We start from the raw sequence: 23,222 nt of genomic DNA on the forward strand, positions 1-23,222 counted from the left end.
AGCGCTTTACACAGTTAATTGCACTTTTTCGGGTTACGTACATAAATGCACTTTTGCCGATAGGTGAAAAGTCGGGATCGGAGTTTACAATGCTATCAGCTCTAACATGAGCAAACGTGAGACCCGTTGCATTGCAAATGCTTGTTTGGTATGCAATTATATTGAACCAAACCCTATTGACAGCTAAGCACCTTAAATCTAGCAGGAACTCCCATAGGTAAGTAGGGCAGCATTCAGATTTCCGTATAACAATCACACCAAATACAGTCCCAATCTCAAGTGAAACAAATTTGAAGCTAAGTTTTAAAATTCTAAAAAATGCACAGGTTTGTGGGACAAGTAATTTAACGTGTAACGACAATTGCTGAAAATTATGATCCAAGATCCAGAGGAATAACCCGGAAATAGCAAGCATGGGCAACAAAACTTCCATGATGCAGTATTACATTTTAAGTCGGGCGTACATTTTTCGGGATTTCGACAAACTGAAAGCAGCTTGATCGTTGATGGAGGTTTAAGTAATTTTTGTGAATGCAGGGGAACGGGATACATAGATCTCAATGACAAGCCCTTAGTTGTAGGATAGTTCTTATGTACTTCGCACAATAAATAACTATAAAGTGGGTATCTTTGTTTATCTGCTGTCAATGTTAAGTTCCCTACGAAAATGGAGTACAGCATGCAGATTTTGGTATTTGCTGTATATATAAAAAAAAAAAAAAAAAATATGTCCTGCTATTTACTGGGCCTTTTTCACCACTTTCGAGCAGTCAAAATTTATCACGAGAAAATTTTGACTGTCAGATTTTAACAGACTTAATACGACTCCCGGCTAAATAAGGGTTTACATATGGATCGGAACTTAACCTGGCACTCGTAATCGAAGCCACAGACACTGATGAGGGCTTACGAAACAAGATTCCAACTAGAGCTCTTCATTCAGTGAACTGCTTTTCAAAAGCATGTTTGGAGGTTGCTGACACGTGGTAAGGCGCCAACATGGTCTCACTGGCACGGCCTTTAATTTTAGGGCGATAGCAGGCTCTTTGTAGGGCAGAAATGGAGGTGATCTTACCTCATTTACTTGTCTGCTTCAGCTTTTGTCCAAGATCTCCTAGAAAACGTCTATGCTGCTGGTTAGTAAGGGATATATGAAATATATCTCTTGGATGATAGGGTTTTTAAAAACTAATCTATGGAGTGAATAGTAACCTCTGCGTTGAACCTGCGTTTACACATGGTAAATGTGACTGTCGGGGTTTCACTTTTCTATTTCAATTTTATATTTAATTGGCTTAGAGTCAGACTGAGTGAGGGTGACTGAAAAAAGGATGCTACTTCCAAACATAAGAGTTCATCAACTGAGATTTGACTTCAAGTCATAAATCTTATTATGGTTTGTCCTCAATTAGGTTTATCCATTGTCTTACTGTTTTATGCTTTTGAAAAAAGTATGTAAATTGAAAGGTAGTATACTTTTAAGTCCTCTGTTTAAGAGCTGTTACTAAATAATAGGTTTTTTGAGATGTGAGTCTTTTAAATTGATCTACAAGGCGTGGTCAAGATGGCGACCGGTTGAGACACACTTTTCAGTCTCGCCAGATCTGCCATTTCCACAGCCAGTCACAGCGCCCCTCCCACTGTCCACTCATTGCCCCATTGGCCTCCTGCGCCCCTGCTGTTCTGGGAATCGCTTGCTCCATTGCTTGCGGGGCTCCCGAGAGGCGTCGGCGAGCGGAGGTTGGTGGGGGGGGACTTTGGAGAGGGGCAATCAGCCCAGCTGCCACAAGGAGTCAGGCAGCAGACGCAACAGTGGAGGGCTGAGTGGCAGGGCTAGGACCTGCAGGAACAACACACTCTCCTCCACCTGCCAGGAGATCAGACGAGGTGCCCTGGGGCGGAAGACGAATACTGCGCCTGTCGGAGGGGAGGAGAGCCGGACTCATGACCTGCATTGGAGGAGGCAGTGAGTGCAGGTGCGAACTGGGGGGGTGGGGGTGGTAACCGCTGCCCTCGGCTCGGAGACTGTTGACCGCCCCCCACCATCAATTGCCTTGGAGAACTATTGAGAGGGGCTAGACGGGGCCTGCGGCCTTACAAAACAATGATGGTCCCAGTGCAGACCTGCCAAGCCCCAGCTGTGCTGAGGTGGGCCATGCGGAAGTGATCCATGGTCAGCATGCAGGGGTGTTGCGGAAACCAATCGACTGCGCTTTCTCCCTAATCGACCACAATATACAGTGCCTTCCATGCGCGCTGGCAAGTGCATTAAACAAAGTAACAGTGCAACACAAGTGCAGATTTCAGTTGGGCGGCCAGTTCCTTGATAACTGGGAGGATCATAGACTCGGCACACTGTGGGACTACTGACCCATTTGTTTCCTTTAGGGCCCCTACGGGGACTCAGAACAACACCGCTGCAGGACCAGAGCTGCGGGCTCCTAACTAAAGACGACGAGCGCAGATGCTAGTCCCAGGCACAGGCCGAATGCCAACCACCAGCAAGAGTATCAACATGCACCCATGGCTCTCCAGTGCTGGCTGCCACCGCATAGAACCACCCAACTCCTCTTGCAACTCCACTACCTCTGCAGGTCGCTACTGGCCGTCATCGCTTTAAACATTGGGACTTAGGCTGCTGTTCAGGGTGGCAGAGTATCCCACGGGAGCCCACTGGACCAAGGGGGACTCAGCGGGCTTCTGGACGAGGGGAGGCCTTCCTGCGCTCTACAAAGCAGCTCAATTCCTGATGCTCCACTGGGCGGCAGGGGCATTGAGGTGGTCGCTGGTGATGGGGCTCCTTGGCTCTTATTGATTACTCATTCTGTAGCTCTCCACCATGGCTGCTACTAAATCCGAGAAGGACTGGTTCCTCAAAGAGATGCTTACAAAACCATCCAGAACGGCTAGAGACGCCATATTGCCTCCCAACAATACAAACCCCCCTTTCGAAGCAATGGACAATAAAGGCCCAGAGACAAGATCATTCTTAGAGGCTCTCTTTATCTTTCTCAAGGAGAATTTGGAAGTGGTAAAAAAGGACCTGTCAGCAGACCTGAGGGAGGTCTTTCGTAACCTGGAAGAAATCAGTGAAATGGTCTCTGCAGGGGAAGACTGCAAAACACAGTGTGATGGGGAGGTTGAGTGGGTGCATCAAGAAGTCCTATGCTTGCAAGAACATACTAAATTCTAGACTCATGCAGAAGACCTTGAGAACCATTTCCAGAGGAACAACGTCCGTATTAAGATGGTACCTACAAAGGCAGAGGGAACGGACCTCTGCGAGTACGTGATGGCCCTCTACAAACATTCTAGGAGCTACTGACGGCACAGAGCTAAAAATAGACCGAGTCTATCGGGTGGGGCTGCCTAGACCCGATGGGACTCCACCAGCAGACATACTGATTTGTGTTCATGATTTCTAGCACAAAGAAAATATACTAAGCAAGGCCAGAGAGAATCACCAGATAAAATTCCAGGACCACACTCCTGTCTCATACCAAGACTTGTCCGCTACAACACTTCAAAAACGCTGTGAGTTTCACCCTGTTATCACCCATGTAAGGAAATCTGGAATCTCCTACTCCCGGGCCATACATTTAGGATCATCTTTCGCCACAACGAAAAATTGGTTCAGCTGAGGTCACTACAAGAAGCATGTAGCATATTGGGCATAACGGATCCTGATACCCAAACCATTTGAGAAGACTCGCCTGCCTATAAACACCGTAAGAAAATCAGATGGCACCAACCCAACAACTCTTCCACCAAGGCAGGCCCAGATGTGGCTACAATGACTAAAGAACAACAGGCCTTACTCCAGACGCTGTCTGCGGGTGTCAGAGGACATGGGGGGGGGGGGGGGGGGGGCACTAATAACATAGAGGCCCAGCACAGGCTTATTATGCCTTTTGTGACGGGAGGGCATCTTTGAGGCAAAGCTGGGGAGCCTTGTACCACGGACGGTGACACACCCAGAGAGACTAACCGCTGTCTGGTATTGTATACCTCTTGGCCCACCTGCCTATGTCGACTACCATAGAAGATGGACTTGTTCATGTTGAGTTAAAAGTTTACAGTTATTTGTATTTTTCTTGTTACTGGGGCTGTCTTTCCTCCCTTTTTACTTATGGGTAATGATATATGCCTAGGTCGACTCTGTACTTGGCCCTTAGCCTCGACATGCCACTGCGAACTCTTGCACTTTCTTATCTGTACCACACACAACTCTTGGCTCCAGAGGGCAGATGACTTTCGAGATTAAAGTATTGAGCCTCAATGTCTGAGGCCTAAACAATCCCACTGAGTGGATTTCAATACTCTCCCTCCTTGAATGCCCAGGGAGCGATAGCGGCTTGCTCCAAGAGACCCACCTCCTCTCTAAAGATGTACATTGCATGTATTCCTGGTGGTTTCCACGTAAAATATGGTCGACAACCACCACAAAGTGGGTTGGGGTGGCTTTTTTATTTTCTTCCCAGTTGAAAGGGTGATGTAATCTCGAAAGCGACTGAAATACGGGGCTGGTTTCCTGCATAGAGGTTATGAGTAAGGGTCATTACACTTCACTATATGCTCCCAATGAGCATCAGGAATCATTCATCACTGATGCCCTTACTCCCTTAATACAATCCCCAGATACAGCTATATTAATTGGGGGCAATCTCAACCTTGTTATGGACAATGATCTTGACCAACTTGCTCACCGATTTGACCAAACTGGAGCAATGTCCCCTTAGGGCCACGGCTGGCTAACGGACGGATGGACGAACTGACTGATATGTGGCACACTCACACTCCCATCTCTAGAGACTACACCCACTATTCAGCAGCACAGAAAATATATGTCCACATAGATTATTTCCTGGCTACTCCTGCCATCATGACTCTTGTTCGAGATGCGGACATAGCTCAGCGATCACTCTCGGAACATGCTTCCTTAACCGGTGACCTGTCCAGCCACGCCATGATGGCGCCTCAGAGAATCACTACTCCTGTCTCCCTAGACAGTCTCAGCTGTACGGCAGACAATAATTGAAAACCTGTAGAATGATACAGATCAGGTTGCTAGGTCTATGTCAGAAGATCCTAGAGCAGAAAGTGAGACGATTCATAAACGCACAGGGGAACCTCGGATATGGAGACAGCTTGAACGTACGCACCTGCTCCTCTAGCGCCTAAATTTGGACAGGACGGACTACGTGCTGCTCCAATTGAAACATATATTTACCCTGGACGGAAACAGATGCAGGAGACTCCTGGCACATCGCTTGGAGGCCAAACGGCAGTCCTGGAATGTCCAAGTGATTAAACCTACCCGCATCACTGATCAGACACACAGATTGCAGAGGCTTTCAAGAACTTCTGCAAAACATTGTACACTGATTCACAGGGACCTGATGAGGATCCCTTGACTTATCTATCACCTCAACTTGTAACAAAACTCCTGCTTCACATAGTTGAAGCCCTTGACCATCCCATACGTACTGATCAAGTGATCTACGTCATTGCCCGACTTAAACCTCTGAAGTCCCCAGGTCCAGAGGGCTTTTCTGCAATTTTTTTATAAAAGCTTTTGCCACAAACTGGTCCCCATTCTGACACGACTCAATAACGCATTTGCCTCCTCTGGCTCCCTCACAGTATCCATGCTTAAGGCATGCATAGTGATAATACCCAAGCCTCGCAAAGCTCCAACTTTGTGTGGATCTAACTGTCCTATATCTCTCCTTAATATTGATGCCAAACTGTTAATTGGGCTATTTGCACACCACCTTATTCCGTCCGTGATTTCTATAAACTACAATAATCAAGCAGCTACCTGTGTCCCATGGGCAGTTAGGTCACTAGAAATGGTTGTCATTGTCAGTCAGAGGACAACTCTCTATCACAGTACATTACATCGTTGAGTAGCAGGGAGGGAAACTAGATTGTCAAGCCGCGCCTGTGGGTTGCCTCTGCACCAAATAAAGCAGTGCATGTTGCGCTCTGCTCCTTAAACACCGGCGAGCTGGACCCACCAAAGTCCACAGCATTATGGCTAATACCCTAACGCATTTATAACATTTATTTACCAAGAACCCAAGCATGCGCAGGGCTCCCAATCTTTCAATACTCTCTCTACTTTCAAGTCAGTCTAGTGTGGCCCAGCAGGAAACTGCTTGCAGGGTAAGCTAAACTGCATCGCAACTGCATGACATGCAGCATAGCAATGATGGCTGATCCAAATCAGGTAACAGGACAGCACAGCTTGGATTACTGACCAGACTGCCAGTCATCTCAACAAGATCAGAACTTGAGATTTTTTATTTTTTTTATTCATGATTTCGTGTTTCTTCACATGACCAAAAATTATGGGCCCTAGAAGCAGACAGGACATCTATTACTTTTGGCACATGTCCTTCTCTGACAAACTCTAAATAAGGCCCCATGTACTGTCTCCTCGTTTACCTCCAAGAACAGCTGATAGCACCTTGAGAGGCAGGGAAGCCATCAGAAAACAGGCAGCACTAGATTGCGTAAAACTTTAGAAAAGCAACAGTGTATGAGAACATGTTAAACGTGTTGGCGTTATATTAAGCTTTCTCTTCCACCACCACCAGTACTACTAACAGACATCTTCCAAGTTCAAATGTTGGCAGTGCTAAGTTTGTTTCTAGATGAAACATAGTATCCTTTCCTATTTGAATGTTAATTTAGGTTTCTGTCTAAGCAGAAGGTAAGTTTGGAGTCTGAACCATTTTACATATGCATACTTACATAAACACAACTCTGCTATATTTGATTAGTTATGGTTTATTACTTCTTAACTGTCCACCCAATCCAGTGGATTGTACACTATTTTAAACTGGCGAATCACTCCAAGTGTTGCACCTGCAGCAGGTATCTGGTTCTTGTCATGTGACCAAATCTAGATGCCGCCAACATAGTCTTCGGTTTAACTGAAGTTTGTGAAAATTAGCAAAGTTAAGTTTGCCATTTTGACATCTATTACCAGTGCTTTGAGGATACTAATGTTATATTTCAAGGTATGTGTTGTGTATGGTAACCTTTTCAGAAGCTGCAGGACAAAAGGCATTTTAATAATCTACCCTACAAGAGAAATCACTTAGCTTATATAAAGTGTTGGGCAAGCCAATGATGCTGGTGGGTGGAGGTGGTGGATGGGACAAATCGCAAAAAATAGGGAAAAAAATCTGCCACTTTCTACTCCAGATCATTCACATAATCAACGTGCGTTTGTCAGTGATCAGTCAGTGCCACTCAAGTTAATGCAGCAGCATAGGACAAAATTATGCGACTAAATTGACTAACTAATATTAGCAGCAAGGAATGCCTAATCATGTGACACTTTTTGGTCATTTGCACATGCCAACATGCATTGCTACGAAAGCACTTCCGAAATGCTGTGAAATAAAAAGGTTTCTTCTGAAATAAAATTGTAAATTGTTAGAAGATCATATAACAAAAAAAAACATGTGTGTGTCTTGTATGGAAGCACTAGAACACCATGTTATTATCTATGTCTTTTCAGATTCCCAAAATAAATCACATATCACCATGAGCGTGAAGGAGACAGACAAAAGGAAACAAGTTTGCTCGCAGTCAAACGTATTGGCAAAAGTGCAATTATCCATGTAACAGGGTCGGTGTCATGCTAAGTGCTCGACTACTGCCCAGCGAGAACGTGCTGCAAAGGAAATAAAAATAAAAAGTAGTCCAGAAGCCATTCGGAAAACAACGAGCCGCATAGGTTTTCAGTAGTTTACCGGTGCTGTCAAGGAGGGCTAGAGACTGGAAAAGGTATGCATGCATTCCTCTAAAGAAGTCAAGTGAATTTTAAAAAGGCAAGCCCAGGAACCTACCAAACTGATGGGCGTGATATAAGCGTGGTTAAAAGCCCACAGAAAGATTACAACAGGGGCCAGAGCGCTTGCACGCTCGACCCTAAAAAGTTTCAGTAAAATACACATCGCAGCCAGCAGACACCACGCATACATAAACACGTCTCGCAATAAAAAGGTGTTTTTTTTTTTTTTTTTTTTTTTTTTTTTTTTTTAAATCGGCGCACCCCCGGCATGTTTTAAAACTGGTCTTTGAAGTTTATTCTGTCCACACACTACAGGCCCCAGCGAGCACAACTTTCTATCAAGAAACACCCCTGCACATTATTTTACACATCATATATATTATGTAGGAGTATCAGTAGGAGGTACTGAAATATCTTGAAAACAGAAGTACCATTTTCGAGAATTACACAACACGAGTGTCAGCTTGAAATAACTGCTGCTTTGACATCTCTTACAATCACGGACCCAAGAATTTCATGAAAAAAAAAAAAATCTTCATTCTCACCTTGTCCACCAACATGAATCCGTAATTAAAAAATAAACTTAAATGGCAACGGTGTCAAGCTGTATTCATGCATCAGCATGCTGTTCTGTTATGACACATAATATGCAATTATATGGGATTACACATGCACTCAGGCAAATCACTGCCCCTTTTATGGTTTTATATTTTCCAAAGCCAATGCTAAAAATCACTGCCAAAGCGAATAGGTCTGCATTGGCAGCCAAACAGAGAGTGCTACTGGCTCAGAAAATGTTTTTTCTACTTTGGGATGGATTTCGCTATAAATCTCACGCTGTCTATCATGCTGTCACTCACGCGCTCTTTGCATCTCACACACTTGCCATCTCTGGGCTCTTTTGGGCCTTTTTAGAGCCAAGAGATAGTGTTGAAACAGGCGCTTACTGCATTGAGATTTAGAATTGTAAGTGTAACCAGCACTCCTCCCGTGTTAACTCAAGCTAATATGTATGTATGTATGTATGTAAGTATGTATGTATGTACGTACGTATCTATTTAGTATTTCTATAGCACGAACCAAGCCAAAATGTAGCACAAACAGTACAGGCTCAAAGGCAAGCATAAAGTCCGTAAGCGATAGGAGAAGTAGCTAGCTTGTGTTCTGTTACTGCATTGTGATGTTGTGTAATTTTAAGAGGCGAGTCTTCAATTATTTCCCAAACTGGAACACACTTGGGGTGGTCCAGATTTATACAACCAAGTTCTCTTGTGACAGATGTTCAGGCATGTCAGCGTGGAGATGGTAACAGCATGCTCACCACTCACTGGTGCAGCTACTGCGGACACTCTTTTTAGATCTTAGTGTAAATAGAGAGCTAATAACATTTGCCCCAGCGGAAAATCTCATCTGCACCGCGGGGTTATTAACACGTGTTATTTGCATCTTCGTGAATATCACCCTTTTTGTCCAGTTTACGGGACAATCAATGGCACAAGTATTTGTTTTAATGTTGTTTTGGAAACCGAGTAGCAGCATTTTTGGAGTTCATTTGCAGACTCTCTCTTAATTATTAGAAGATGAAAAAGGGAGGCACAGCTCCTCACACGAAGCTACTCTGTGGGTGTATTAACCTTCGGAGTCAAACCAGCTTCTCTGCCTTTCGTTCAGCTTGCTCGCCCCTTGCGGCGAAACAGCGCGCGAGTTCAGCGTGTGGCTGTTTAAACCAAGAGTCCATTTCCTTTTTCCTGGGAATCTATGGACGGTTACAGTTTCGGCTGGCACAATGATCTGAGTTTTTTCCTACTATCATTGGGAGCGCGTGACTCGACAGTATTCTGCTGGGCTTCATCAGAACCGGAAACTGACTCACAGGCTGCATGCAGATCTTCGACTCAAGTAACCAACCAAGTGTTCATTGTCACCGACAGGTTAACATGATCACAGAACACACACCAGCACAGACATCACCAGAATCAACAATCCTCAGCACCATGGTTAGAACTGTGGCTAATCTCCCCGGCCCCTTCCCCTGCAGCAAGTTATTCAGTAGACATGCAGCGGATGATATGTGGGTCACCAGGGCCTAGAACAGGACCGATCTCACGCTATTTTTATTGTCCCAAAGTTCTCAACCATGACACGTTTCACTCCACTCTTCACAAAGGGACATTAGGAAGCCTATTAATTAGGGACTATTATCGTCAGAGCTCTCACAGGGCCTTAGGGTGTACTCTCTGGAAGTCCATAAAACAGGTGTGTTCAATGTATGGCTAAACACAGGTGAGAACCAGCCACCTGCAGCCAAAGTAAATAGCTGGTTGGCATAATTTATTACCACACCTTCATCACTACCTTTCCTAACGTCAGTGTTTCAAACTCAAGCATTCCCTGCACGGCAAGCGGAATAAGGAAAATGAGGAAATTCATCCGAGAAAGCGGGATAGGACATTCACCTTCACATCTCAAGAGTGCATGAGCTCAGAAGGGATCAGATAAAAGCCAAAGTTATATACATAAAACATTCCCGACTCGTAAGACACCACTGATGAATACTGGTTGCTGAATACTCATTGTGCCTAATCCCATTTACACCACAGACCTCCTACTCCAGCACGGACCATATACCTACTTGCCTTTCTATCTCACTCTTGCACAGTTTTTTGATCTTCGCTTTCCCCTTTGTCACAGTTTTCTTATCTTTCTCGCTCTCCATCAGCATCGGGAAGAAAAAAATTATGCCCCAGCCTCCAGGGGTACAAACTGCCTACTGGATAATAGATACGATCAAGAGAAGACTATGGGAAGACCCAAAAATGCAGCAGATAATGTATGCAAAATGAAGAGGATACTGGCAGAAATGGCCCCAACATGACACGTTTGCCTAAAGTGGGAAGCTAGTCTTACAGCGCATAGCTCCCAAATGCAAACCTGGACGCCAGTCGCTGAAACACAAGACCAATGCGTCCACGGCTACAAATCATGACGATGAGCTTCATAATGCCACACTCGCAAGATCTTGTAGCAGTCTGTGCGAGAGCTGCTCTTCATAAACAGTACACTTGTCTTTTCTGCTCGCCTTCCCCACATAGTCATTTTCCCTCTTGCTAGATGCTCACATTTTTCATAATAACAATCTGTTGCCTGTCTGAAAAACAGGGAATTATGGATGTAATCTCGCCCTGGGCTCCTAGTTATTTTCCTACCATGCACTTAAGATTGTCTGGCCTCCTCAACATCACTTTGTAGCCCCATGCACACTTATAGTATGGTTTACTATAATTCTACACTCCACCGCTAAGCCAGAAATCACAGCTCAAGGAAACCGCAAGTGCGTAAGACTAAGGCAGATCGGGTTACAGAGCTTATGTGAAACAGCACTTCTGTGGTGGGCTCTCCCTTCCTTGAAGACAAAATAAAAGGTCTTATTTTCATAAAGACAGCAAATGCGCAGCTTACGGGTATGTGACTCTGGAAGAAGGTCATGCTGATTAATGCTGCAGAAAAGCCAGTGATTGGTTAATGAGGGGATAGGGTCCCGAGAAGGGAGCAGAAGCAAGCCTTGGTGTGTCTGGCCATCAGGAAACACTCGCTCACCAACACCAGGTTTGGGGAGTTAAGAGTGATAACTTAGCCATGTCATCACCTTCCAAAAGAAACAAGCACTGAAGAGCCTATGGGCTTGCTGCCAATCACGTCAAGGCCACACTGCTTACAGAAAATATCATGAAGTGCTTCATACCAACAGCAAGGCTACAAATCACAAGTAATTTCAAAGCCCCCCTCGTCGACATGGTTTCCTACCAGCCACTTCACCTTAATTGCAAGGTTTAAAACAAGAAACCTGGAATTCCATTAACAAAGCTAACGTGCATTTGCTCCAAACATCAATTATCACAGCCCCCAAAAAATAATGAGGAAACAGGCTGACGATATTCGCAAAAATCTAGTATCTTTCTGGAAGTCCAAGACGATATTTACTGTCTAGTTTTGTGCTGGAAACCGACAAAATCCATTGGCACAAGCAAGAAGAACGAGGGAAGCAGAAAAATAAACATTCACACATTCATATAGTAGCTTCAGCCAAGAGCTAGAAATGTTTTTTTTGGGAAACAGTCTACCGTGGCCATCTGAAAAGGTTGTAAGGTGACAGGTACAAGGGAAAACAAGCATACAAACCTGTTCTCTTTTTGTGCTTAGAGCGAGACAAAAATAAGCAAATGCGAAAGTGTGATTCAGTTCAGTCATTTGGAAAGGGGAGGTCTTGCTTGGGATACCAGATAGCGCATGTGCTTGTTACAATCTAGAACCCAAATTAGTGTATGTTTTTCAAGTATTCCATGTGTACATTTTTGCATACTTTTGATCACTCCTTTCCATAAATTGAATAAAACAAATGTCAGAATATTTACAATGGCTCTATTTCTCATTACAAAATGATGTACCAACACTAGGAATGTAAAAAATGAGTTTAGGTTTATGAGACAGCTGCACACTTCACATCTGCCTTCTCAAAATATTTTTTGACTTGGGTCTTTTTAACGTAACTGCAACAAAGGAAGATTTTGTCATTTAAAACGGAAAAAAACGTTCAAGCAAATATTATAGAAAAAGAGATATGAAAGATTAGACTGAAGGGACAAGAAAGATATTCTCTGTGAAAACTGAAGCATACCATAAAGAGCATCCTTCAAAGATAGTATGTATGCCATATATTGTACTGCCGAAAATAACAGAAAATCTTTTTCTGTACATAGCAGTTCATACCCCACTTGGGCTGTTTCCAAGAGTTAACGATAACAAGCATTAGCCAATTTAATGGAATTCAGTTTACTGACTTTGGAAAATTGAAAGGCTGCTGCTACCTTGCAGGGGTCTAACATGTTACCTGCCAGCTGCCACAAATTTCTATGGCGATCGATCAACAATCATGCTGCTCACAGGGACATGTTTAGCACAGAATTGTATTACAGGCTACAACAACTGTTCTGCCCATCCCAACTCTCCATGCTTTCACAGTTCTGAGGTACACCATTATTGCCTTTATTTGGGGTACTCAAGCTGACCTTTGTGTGTGTCGTCCACTGGAATGTGACCTCTTCTTTTGTGTCCTACTAGAAACAACCTACTCACCATAATCACACCCTCATACAATCTATTCTGAAAACGGGTGCATCCTTTGAATGCTTGTTTGTTAGGGAGCATCTAATCACTTGGTTTGCTTAAAGAACAAAGGAAAAAAAAAAAATCAAATGAAGTTGCTGATGCACTACAATGGACAGCTACCATAACTGTGCGACCCTACATAGCTGCTTTCAATTCTCAGCACGCCCATCAGCAAACCAGTTTGAAATGGAAATCAAGTCCCCCTGGTGTAACTAACTGTAGGGGAGGCCTATAACTTTTATACTACAATATAAACTGCTCCCAGACACGCATGCCACCCTCCTCTCCACAACACCACAAGCATGAGCACAGTTAAATAAACCACAAGAATACAACAGTAAAAAAAAATAATAATAATAATAAGCCACAATACAACTTCAAACAGGATACCTAAACCCATAGGCCAGTCGCCCATATGGGATTAAAGCTGGGGGAGGGGAGTGAAGCACGGAGTGCAAAGTGAGGATGTCATGCATTACCTTCTTGTCTGCAATAAATCTTCCCCAAAGCCCACCGCACTTCCGCTTCTCTCTTTCTAAAATAGCTCGCTAAAAAGACCTAACCTAATTAAAAACCGCTTCCTCTGCAACAGTGGCCCTGATTTCACTTATTTACACATTAACTCCGGCCCCGGCCTGCCCAATCCGCTGGCCTGCCAGAGCCACGCTGGGCCTTTTATCTGCCCTGGACAGCATTTTCTGCAGCAGATGAAGTAGATGCCCATTGATTTGCTGTCGAGCATGGTAAATTAATAGCAACAAATTGCTGAGGGCCCCATCTCGGCGCTCCACCATGCTCCAGCAGCTTTGCTTTATTCGCTCCATGATGGGCAGCAGCCAGGCCTCTTCAAGTCAATTTCTTCTTAACGACCTGCAATACTCTGCCGCGCGGTGAAAATAGAGCTGTTCCTTGCACGGCAGAAATCAATATCCTATTGCCCTTAGAAAATGCTAAACAAGCAGTATTGGCAATCCGCTTGGTGCCGGAGGGAGGGATCAGATAGAATGCAAATCTATACGGCCTCCCTCCTCGGAGTTATTACAGTTTGCTAAAAGGTTCCTCGTGCCATTTATCATCATTCACCATCGACTGCTGCAGCCAGGGCTGGCCCATCAGAGAGTCAAGCCCTCTCATTTCTATTCAATTAATATTTCAGCAGCACTCACCAGCGCTTGTTGCCCAAGTCTAGCAATAAAATTTACATCCCTGAAGCGGCTGCGCCCTTTAAAAAAAAAAAAAAAAAAAAAAAAAAAAAAGCAAGGAGATTATACATATTGCGCGCGCGCACACACAAACACACACAAAGAAACATAAAATAGCCACCCTTTACCCAAAGCACAAATAAACAACAGAGACGCGGGTTCACTGTATACAAAACATACAGTATTTATCGAGAAAAACCTGTATGTCAGCAAACAATGTCACGGCATCAAAGGTTCCTAACCAACGACTGCTTCAGTTGTTGCTTCTAGGCGCTAGCAGATACACAGGTAACACAGTAGAGCATCATATTGATGTTCACAAGTAGGTGTGGGTTCTGGGTCCACTTAGACCAGACAAGGTGGTCCAACAGTGAAACTGCACTCAAATGCATTAAGAATGGCATAAAGAGTGTGCCTGTGTGTGATATTAATTGTCAAGACAAACTCCTCCCTATGACAAAATGCTCATACACGAGTAACAACAATGTAAGCAATGGAAGACACACAAATGGCTGTGAACAAGGTACTATTTGATAGGGAGCGCCTTTGAAGAATGTCACTCGCAACAATCTCGCTCACATGCACCATTTTTTTATTCCCATCAACTGACGGATTGGACAGCAGAAATTCTGTTTACAGTCATGATTTTAGTCTGCACACTCAAACGTCACAAAGTCCAATAGTGAACACGCCAACGCAGCACAGCCCAAAATCCCACTCCCCAAGTCGTTATTCATAAACCTCGACTCCTGCTGCCTCAAATCTCAACGATTCAAGCTCACTAGACAGCAGCAGAGTTCTTCAGTAACCAAAACCATTTGTGAAAAACAAATAATTATATAAAACATTCTAATGCTATTTACTCGGTTACTAAAATTTTAATTAATTATGTTCGCAAACATAATTGTAAAAAATTGGCAACATTATGCAAGCTTAATTAAGACGAAATCCAATTTACCAAATGTGCTTTAATTGATACTAATTACATTAGCTTTCCTTTCAGAATGAAAAATTCCCTGAAGGTTTCATTTTAACAGTCCTCTATCAAAATCAGCAAGGGATGACTGATTAGAAGCATCGACAGACGAAGTGGGAGGGGGTCGGATCAGGCACCCAAATATTGGATGCCTGAAGACCCACAGAGAATGTCGGCTTTGCACTTATCCTTTCGTATGCTCGGCAAATCAAAGAGCCGAGGCGTAATCATAGCCTACATGTTCTGTTCCAAAAAAATGACTCAACAAAACGAACGTGGAGTGGTAGACTACAGTTAAGAAACGGGGTACAGAGAGAGACCCAAAGGTCTCAGATAGCAGGGCTACTCCAAATCGGGTAACATCCAGCTCTTGAGTCTGCAGAGACCATGCATGAATTGGCCTGACAATCTTCAACCTCGTCCCACGCAGGATTTAAGAGAGACCTCTCTCCCACCCCTGGGGCTTACTAGAAGGTCATCTTCTGGAAGCATCTGGAAGTGAGAGGTAGGAGAGCCGAGGCTGGCTTCCTGCACAAGCAAATGAAGACTGATAGATCTGCTTCTGTGCTCCGTGGGGAGGAAGGAGGGATGATCAGAGGAAAGAAAGGCAGTGCCACAAGCATGCTGCCTGCAGGGCCGTCAGTTTCCAAGCGGTCGGACCACGCTCTTCTGGTTTGTAGGTGACCACCTGTGGTGGAAGTGTAGATCGGTGCGCTTGATGAATTGCTATTATTAAGGAAGTAGAGGGAGCAATCTGTGAAGCCTGGTTGCCTCACCGCCAAAAGACAAAATGAATGCACACTGTTATATGATGTGTATCGCACACAGGACTTTGGAAACGGTGCAAAATCTGGACTGGAGCCAAGTGCAAAGCTGCACTGGACACAGAGCCACCAAGCCCTAGTTATTCCCACATGTGGATGACAAAAACCAAACCAAACACTGATATTGACAGCTTTGCAGGTCTAGCACTTCATTTTGTTTGGGCCGTCAGAACTGATTACGCCAGTCAGCATTTATGCGCAGTTCACACAAGAAACTTATTTACATTACTAATTTAAGCAACACTGACAGTAATGGAAAACTGATATTCTAATGAACTATGATTCTCCCTAATCCAGCAATCTCATCATAATTAGGCACTTCCCATTAGTGGGAATGCTGTCATCAACATAATTGCATGAAGGATTTGAACCGAAATATTGTAATCAAAAACCCATTCGCACCATAAGTACAAGCTAAATTCCCTGGTTGCCCATCAAAGTTCTTGAAAACAATATCCAAGTTAATGGGACATTGAGACCATATTTAATTCGGCTTATGTTTGAGTAAAAGGGTAAAAATTCAGAAAACACCACTGTTTGACACTAAAGAAAGGAAACCATCACTATGATGTTTTTATTTTCACACTGAACAAAACTCATACTTTTTTTTTTCCTCTCTACAGCAATCCAATTTGATTTTAAAAGTAAAATAATGCTAAAGCAATGTAACCAAAACCAATGCAATGTAAGGCCCAACATCAAACAAGATTGCTTAAAAACACAACTCAAAATTGATGGAAAAAAAAACAGCAATATATAATACTAGTGACTGCCATATCCATTGAGACAACTCTGACGTAGACTGGAAACAGTCTGCGCATTTGTGAATTTAAGTCATAGCCACTGGCTCATTTACTCAACGAATTTACAACTCGTATCAAGTAACACTTCAAAGGACTCAAAAGTCCACAAAAAAAAAGAATCATGGTTTGTTTTTGAAATTCCGAATATAATCTACTAACATTTAAAGTTTTAACAAAAAACAAAAGTAACATTATATCTTGTAAATCCACCTCCGTAATATTTGACATCAAAAATAGAGTTTTATGTCGCTCTTTAGTGTTCAGAAACACAAACAAGTTGGGGAAAGCACTTCAAATGTTCCTGCTGCATGACAAAACAATATATTTTATTTCACAACACTACCAAGTACACAATTAATGAAGCTTGCGTGGTAGTCCTTCACAAGGACTTCTTTAGGAAGAGAGGGTGGGCTGAAATGGTAGAAATAGATGTGGACAAGTGAGCACTAAAATCAGCAAGGGTCTTTCAACCATGAAGACTGTTCTACAAAAACATGCTCACATGTGAGAATGCAGGTACACACAGCCCAAAAGAAATACACTGAGTGGGTGGTTTAAATAAAGAAACAATCGACAACAGAATAAGTACATGGATATCTTCTTACCTGTTTGTGCATCTCTATATTCAATCCATAGGACATCTCGTAATACTACAGAAGACAAAACATATAGATTCTGGTAAGATAACATTTTGTCAAATGTCCCATGTTTTTGTTTCAAGGTTTTTGTGCGCTTGGTGGTGTGTGTGTGTTTGGGGGGAGGGGGGCTTAGAGTCTACTATACTACAAATTCCAAATGTCCAATACAAGGTAACTATATTAAAATATATATATATATTCAGATTATTTACCTAACCTTTAACAAACAGATTCACTTGACTCAGAGAGGCCATCCTCCTTCCAAAATAAATCAACCATTTATGCACAAGACTCAACCATGAGGATTACAAGACGCAACTAGCTCAGCCGACAGGCAGTTTTCTTACCATAACATAGTGCCTCTGCATCTCTGTCTTCTCACTAGCCAGCTTCTCGCATTCCAGTTTTAAACTGTTAAAACACAAGGCAGTAGAAGTTACAGATGTAGTTAACAGATTTCCAGCTGCAAGGAAGAAGCACGAGACATGGTCTGGAAAACATCAAAAGCGAACATCCTACCAACCCTAAATTTTAGATCAAAGAAAACAGTCCATCTATTGCAGATGCCTTATTCCACTTGTTGTTGCACACGGTATTACTTCAAGATTTTCCACAATTTTTTTTTTTTTAATAAACACATCTATTGTCAAATCCACTGACATGGCTCTGTGCAACCCTTGCATGGAGGCAGTCAGCATGTAAAGGAGTGAATCTTGCCCCCCCCTGGTATAACGTTCTTTGAAAGCTCATCAGGTAACATGGGGGGGTGCGGGACAGATTTGTGGCTCCCGTCTGATCACAAAGGGTAACATGGTGGTGTCTCTTCCTTCGATGTGTAAGTGGACATAGGGACTCTGATCAGAGACAAAGGTGGATCTTCGCTCCTTGTGTGGTTCATGCAGGTTGGCAGAGATGGTTTCCAAGGCATTGCAATGACCAACCCCAGCACACTGATACTCTACTGAGCACTGGTTAAAAAATAATAATCATCGTGGTCTAGTTAAAAAAAAAAATCCAAAGCCATGGTTAAAAAATAATAATCATCATGGTCTAGTTAAAAAAAAATCCAAAGCCACATCAAAATGCTCCTGGATATGTATATGCACTCCATTCCCTCGGAGGCCACAGGCTCTTTTCTGGGGAAGTTTCTCTACACCTTTCTTCAAAGGTAGACAACGTAGTGCTTCCGGGTGCGGCAAGTGTTGCCTCAAAACAGCGAAACGTCCTAAAGGCCACACTGTACTTCAGTTATGAGGGATTAGGTAAGTGTCAGCAGGAGGTGCCCGTGAACAGAGCCGATGAATACAGAGGTCAAGTGCCACCACAAAGTAAGACGGCGCCATTTCCTATTCACCTGAGATCACAGGGCATCTTCCAGCACACTCGGAGGTCACTAGATTGAGTGGAAACAGGATGAGACAGAAGAGCCATGGGCGGGCACCGGTGCCTCTAAAGGAAGAGTCAGGGGGCATTGTGCTCTGTGGGAGGGGGCAGTGGGTTCCATGGGGAGGAGTCTAGCCACTAAATCCGGGGAACAGAAGGCACAGGTAATGTAACCCTCGCAGAAAGTAACATTGAGGACCCAAAGCTAAGGGTTAATTATTTATATAAAAAAAGCGTGGCACTGGCCAGACCAGAAAGGATTTGCAGGAATGTATGAACGACATAATAGGCAACCGAATGCCCTCTGCATGTATCTTGTTTACCTCGTCCTTCCAGTATCAATGACGTCGCAAAAATCACATCATTCTTATGAGCAACTAACCTTGAATGTCTTACGTAATTACTCTAAATATATTTTATGTAATTATTGCGTACGATGTAATTAAGTAACTTGTCATGAGTAACCACAGTAGCTTACATTTTGGTTCCTACTACCGTGTTACTCTCAATTTCTCTTGTAACGCTCTCTGCTCTATCGTAAAGAGGTCCAATACTCTTGGGTAAAATCCGCGCTACACAGAATCGAAGAAATAAATAAAGCTCTATCAATACTTCTACATCGACCCATGCCAATAACCGCACTACACGATGGCCTTAGAAGAGAGTAGGTGTGCACTCTGTCTCGGCAGGAGTGATAAGAGTCACAGTAATAGGAAGTCACCAAGCGTGTCCTCACCACCTCTCACACACAAAGGAAACCAAAGAAGCGCTGAGCACAGTCACTGACACCCCGCCTACCCTGCGGGGTAATCACCACCCCGCCCCATGGCTTCCTTTCCTCAGTACACACCGTCTGCCCCCGCCCGCCTGTCTCCCGCAGCAGGCCACAAACGCCTCGTAAAGAAAACACAAACAAGGCGAGGGAAGGAAAACAATGGCAGATTAAGAGCAGAGCACACGGGCCGGATCAACCCGAGCCACCAGGCCTCACCTGTGGTACTGCGCCTGCAAGAACTGAAACTCCTCCTTGATGCGGTCACAAGACTCCGAGATGGTGAACTTGAAAGGCTGGGAAGGTTGGTGGGGAGCCTAGGGGCGAGAAATGTGGGTTAGACATCATCAAAGGGGACTGACAGGCGAAGAGGGCATGACTTTAGGGAAGGGGTCGGATAAGTCATGGCTATAAAGAGAGGGAGTTGGTCAGAAGGGAGCGAAGAGGGAATGTGTGGAGAAGGGGGAGATATGGGGACAGGGCTCAGAAGATGAGAGCAATAGAGAACATGCCCTGATGAGAGGTAGCACAAGAGGGCACGATTCAGAAACAAAAGTGCATGTCTCGGAGAAAGAGGCGACGAAGGGCATGGCTCGAAGGGAGGGGAGAAGGGGCAACTGGGGATGGTGGGGGCGCCTAAAAAGAAGGGGATGTGTCGGAAGACTGGAAAAGGGCACGACTCTGAGAAAGGGGGAGAGAGCATGGCTCTGAAAGAAATAGGGCGCTGAGAGATGGGGAGGACTTGGAACGGTTCAAAAGGTGTGAGTGCAGGGCTCTGAAGCGATAACTCGAAGAAGGGGAAGTGGGCACAGATCACAAGCGGAAAGCGAGGGCACGGCTCTGTGATCGGGGTCAAGGCTGACTAACCATCCTGCCGATATAGTCGCACGACACCGTGCGATTTCGGGGGAGGAGGGGTTTGCGAGGGGGTCTTGTGAAGGGCAGTTGTTTTGCGCGGAAGGGTTCAATTAAGAAGAGGCTCTTGTTTGCGGTGCTTCTGCAGGTTTTTAGACTCACCGGGTGACGGGACTGGGGGTACATCTTGCTCAGGTCTCGGATCATTCACGCCGCCGGAGTGGGGGTTCGCGGGTGCTGTGTGTGGCAGCTGTGCCCGTGAGGATCGATCCCGCATGCCAGGCGGGAGAGCGTCAGAGAAGTATGATCCGGTTCCCTACGCTCCGGGAAAGCTGTGTGGACACAATAACGACACAGGCGGGTCCTCTTGCTCGGTACTGCTCGTGCTTCCACAGCTGGACACCCGACAGTTCCGACCCTTGATGTTTGTCCTATCCCAGGTACGCTAACTCCCACAGCACCGAGCCTCAGATCCAACCTCAGCCTCTGTGCCGGAGCTCCTCAGCCGCGCGAAGAGTCATTCACATTGTGATACAGCACCACACAGCCAGAGAGCCCAGCTGCGCTCTCTTCCTGGGAGATGTAGTCCACTAGAAACATTTTACAGTTGGTAACCAGTAAAGCATAAACTACAAGCCCCAGGGAGCAAAGCGTGCCACCGCCAGACCCTCCCTATCCTAACGTCCCACTTCTGCACCCGACCAGTCCAATGGCAACAGACTGGACGTTAATTGCCGTTCTGTATTCACGGTTTCTCACCAATAGCGCGAGGGCCAAGTGTGGAAGGGGGTGGGGTCTAGCTACAATCAGGTCCCCACGTGGGGGCACGTACCGCCTCCTTCCAACTTTCACAAGGGAATGTAACCAATCAGTGTGTTGGAAGCCCGTGCGAATCGGTGACGTCGTTGGCTCCGGGGCGTCAGAACAGAGGAAACATTTGTTCGACTGTCAATCAAAGTAACGTGGGTGCCCTTCGACGCCACCGCCCGCGCTGCTGCTGCTGGTTATCTGGAGATGCGCGGCCTCGGCTCTGTGTGGCGAGGGGAGGGGGGCGCGGGGATTCATGGCTCTGCACTCCACACGGATAACAGCTTCCTCCATTTTACAAGCACCGCAGCGGGCTGCGTGGGTTCATAACATGGGGATATCCCTTACCCTGTCTAGGGTGACCAGGCGTCCCGGATTTGTCCGGACAGTCCCTTTCTTCTACCATATGTCCAGGCAGACTTCTGCAATTTTGGGTCAGGCCCCGGTTTCCAGTGAAGGTCGCCTGCAAACAAGACAGGGACGTTTTTACATGTTACAAAGCAGTAGAGAGCGTGTATGCTACTAGGTATTACAACTGACCTTTTATTTGTTTTCCTAGTGCCTCGTTTGTGCTTCTATGTCGATGAGCGCTGTCATTCTGTCCCCCTTGAATATTAGTGAATTAGTCCTTTTTTTCTGCGAAATGTCCCGGGTTTTGGTTTTCAAAATCGGGTCACTTTAGCCCGACCCCCAATATATACCGCGGTTACAAGAGAGCTTCGGTTTTCCAAAGCTCCTGCTATACACACATCTGTTCTACTCATAAATCTTCGGTGTGATCGTTTGCGCGATATGTGTTTCTGTTTTGTTATGAAATACTTCTCGCCTTCGCTACATATAGAATAGCTCTTTTAAGTACCACACGTAGTAATTAGCGTGGCATGTATTGGCTAGGAAAAAATTAAAGGTTCTCTACATTTTAGGCTACGGAAAAACCCTTTGACAATTATATACACTAGTCGGTTATGAAGCGGTTTCATTTCAAGAGTCTTCGAAGGGGGTTCCTGGAGATAATTTCATGTCACTTCCCAAACAGTGGTCCTATCCAAATTGATCTAATCAGATTTGCACCCGTAAAATGAGTGTTACATGCTGCTAGCCACCTGAGCGCTGATACCCATCACACCAATCGTATAACCCTAAACCTGGTTACTTTCAAGTGGATGTCCATCAATGCTAGGCGTGTTTTTTTCTTCTTCTTCAAATTAGCATACAGGGTTCCTAAAATTCTGTTCATAGATATTCCTCATTACATGTTAGACAAACTGACTTTCCTTGGTGGGCTGTGCCTTGACAGGGCAGTATTGAAGAAATCCCATACCATTTTAAGTTTTGCATATGATGCGCATGCCATGTCTTCAAATGCTATTGTTCCTCAAAAAAAAAAAAAAAAACTCAAAAGGGGCTCAACGCATGCCCATTACTTAACCTTTACTTGCCTTTGAGGGGGCTCATACCTCCTGCTGGGTTTTGAGTCGTCATCAACAGTGCTGTGGAACATGGACCAAGTACAGCTTCATGTGGCCAATGTCCTTCCACGGGCCACAGGCTCCTGCAGGTACTCTTCTGTTACTGTTGAACAAGTATGTTTCTTAAGTGCATGCCCAAAAGTAACTCTCCTTCACCCTGCCCGTGTTTCCTCCACCATGCTTGCCTTCTATGGTTTTGCACCCACCCTTCTTTTGCTCTGCGATGTGTTGATCCCCTCTTGCCTCAAACACCTCAGCTGTGTTCTCTCTACATGTTGCCAACATGGTTTACCGAAAAAAGCGATATGACATGGTCAATGTTGGCCGTACCATACAGCTTTTTTAAAATGATTTTGAGGCAAGTTGCACAGCCAACAGATTTCGCATAGCTGAAACCTGTTGACTTTCTCAATGTTTGTTTACCTAGGCTGCACTCCTAGGGTTATGGAACCGAAGACTACTCTCCCTTCTTCCCCCTACTGAACCCCAGCTGTCTGCTAGAGGTGGGTGAGCCACT

At 44.7% G+C, this 23,222-nt stretch overlaps 1 protein-coding gene across 4 annotated transcripts in view; it reads right to left on the reverse strand.

Moving 5' to 3' along the window:
- The window catches only part of LOC138288505 (transducin-like enhancer protein 4), a 241,622-nt gene extending 220,473 nt beyond the window's left edge, over positions 1-21,149 (reverse strand). For 2 of the 4 annotated variants that reach the window (XM_069230061.1, XM_069230055.1), the window contains exons 1-4: positions 20,592-21,149; positions 19,794-19,891; positions 17,767-17,830; positions 17,387-17,431 (exon numbers count right to left, since the gene is read on the reverse strand). In XM_069230061.1, the coding sequence (XP_069086162.1) occupies positions 17,387-17,431; positions 17,767-17,830; positions 19,794-19,891; positions 20,592-20,636 (252 nt within the window). In that variant the 5' untranslated portion in view covers positions 20,637-21,149. The remainder of the gene's footprint in view (positions 1-17,386; positions 17,432-17,766; positions 17,831-19,793; positions 19,892-20,591) is intronic. The other 2 variants (XM_069230063.1, XM_069230059.1) reach the window with 1 other exon arrangement.
- Between the last annotated feature and the right edge of the window lie 2,073 nt (positions 21,150-23,222).

Source organism: Pleurodeles waltl, chromosome 1_1 (genome assembly GCF_031143425.1).
Source record: "Pleurodeles waltl isolate 20211129_DDA chromosome 1_1, aPleWal1.hap1.20221129, whole genome shotgun sequence".
Taxonomy (NCBI): Eukaryota; Metazoa; Chordata; class Amphibia; order Caudata; family Salamandridae; genus Pleurodeles; species Pleurodeles waltl.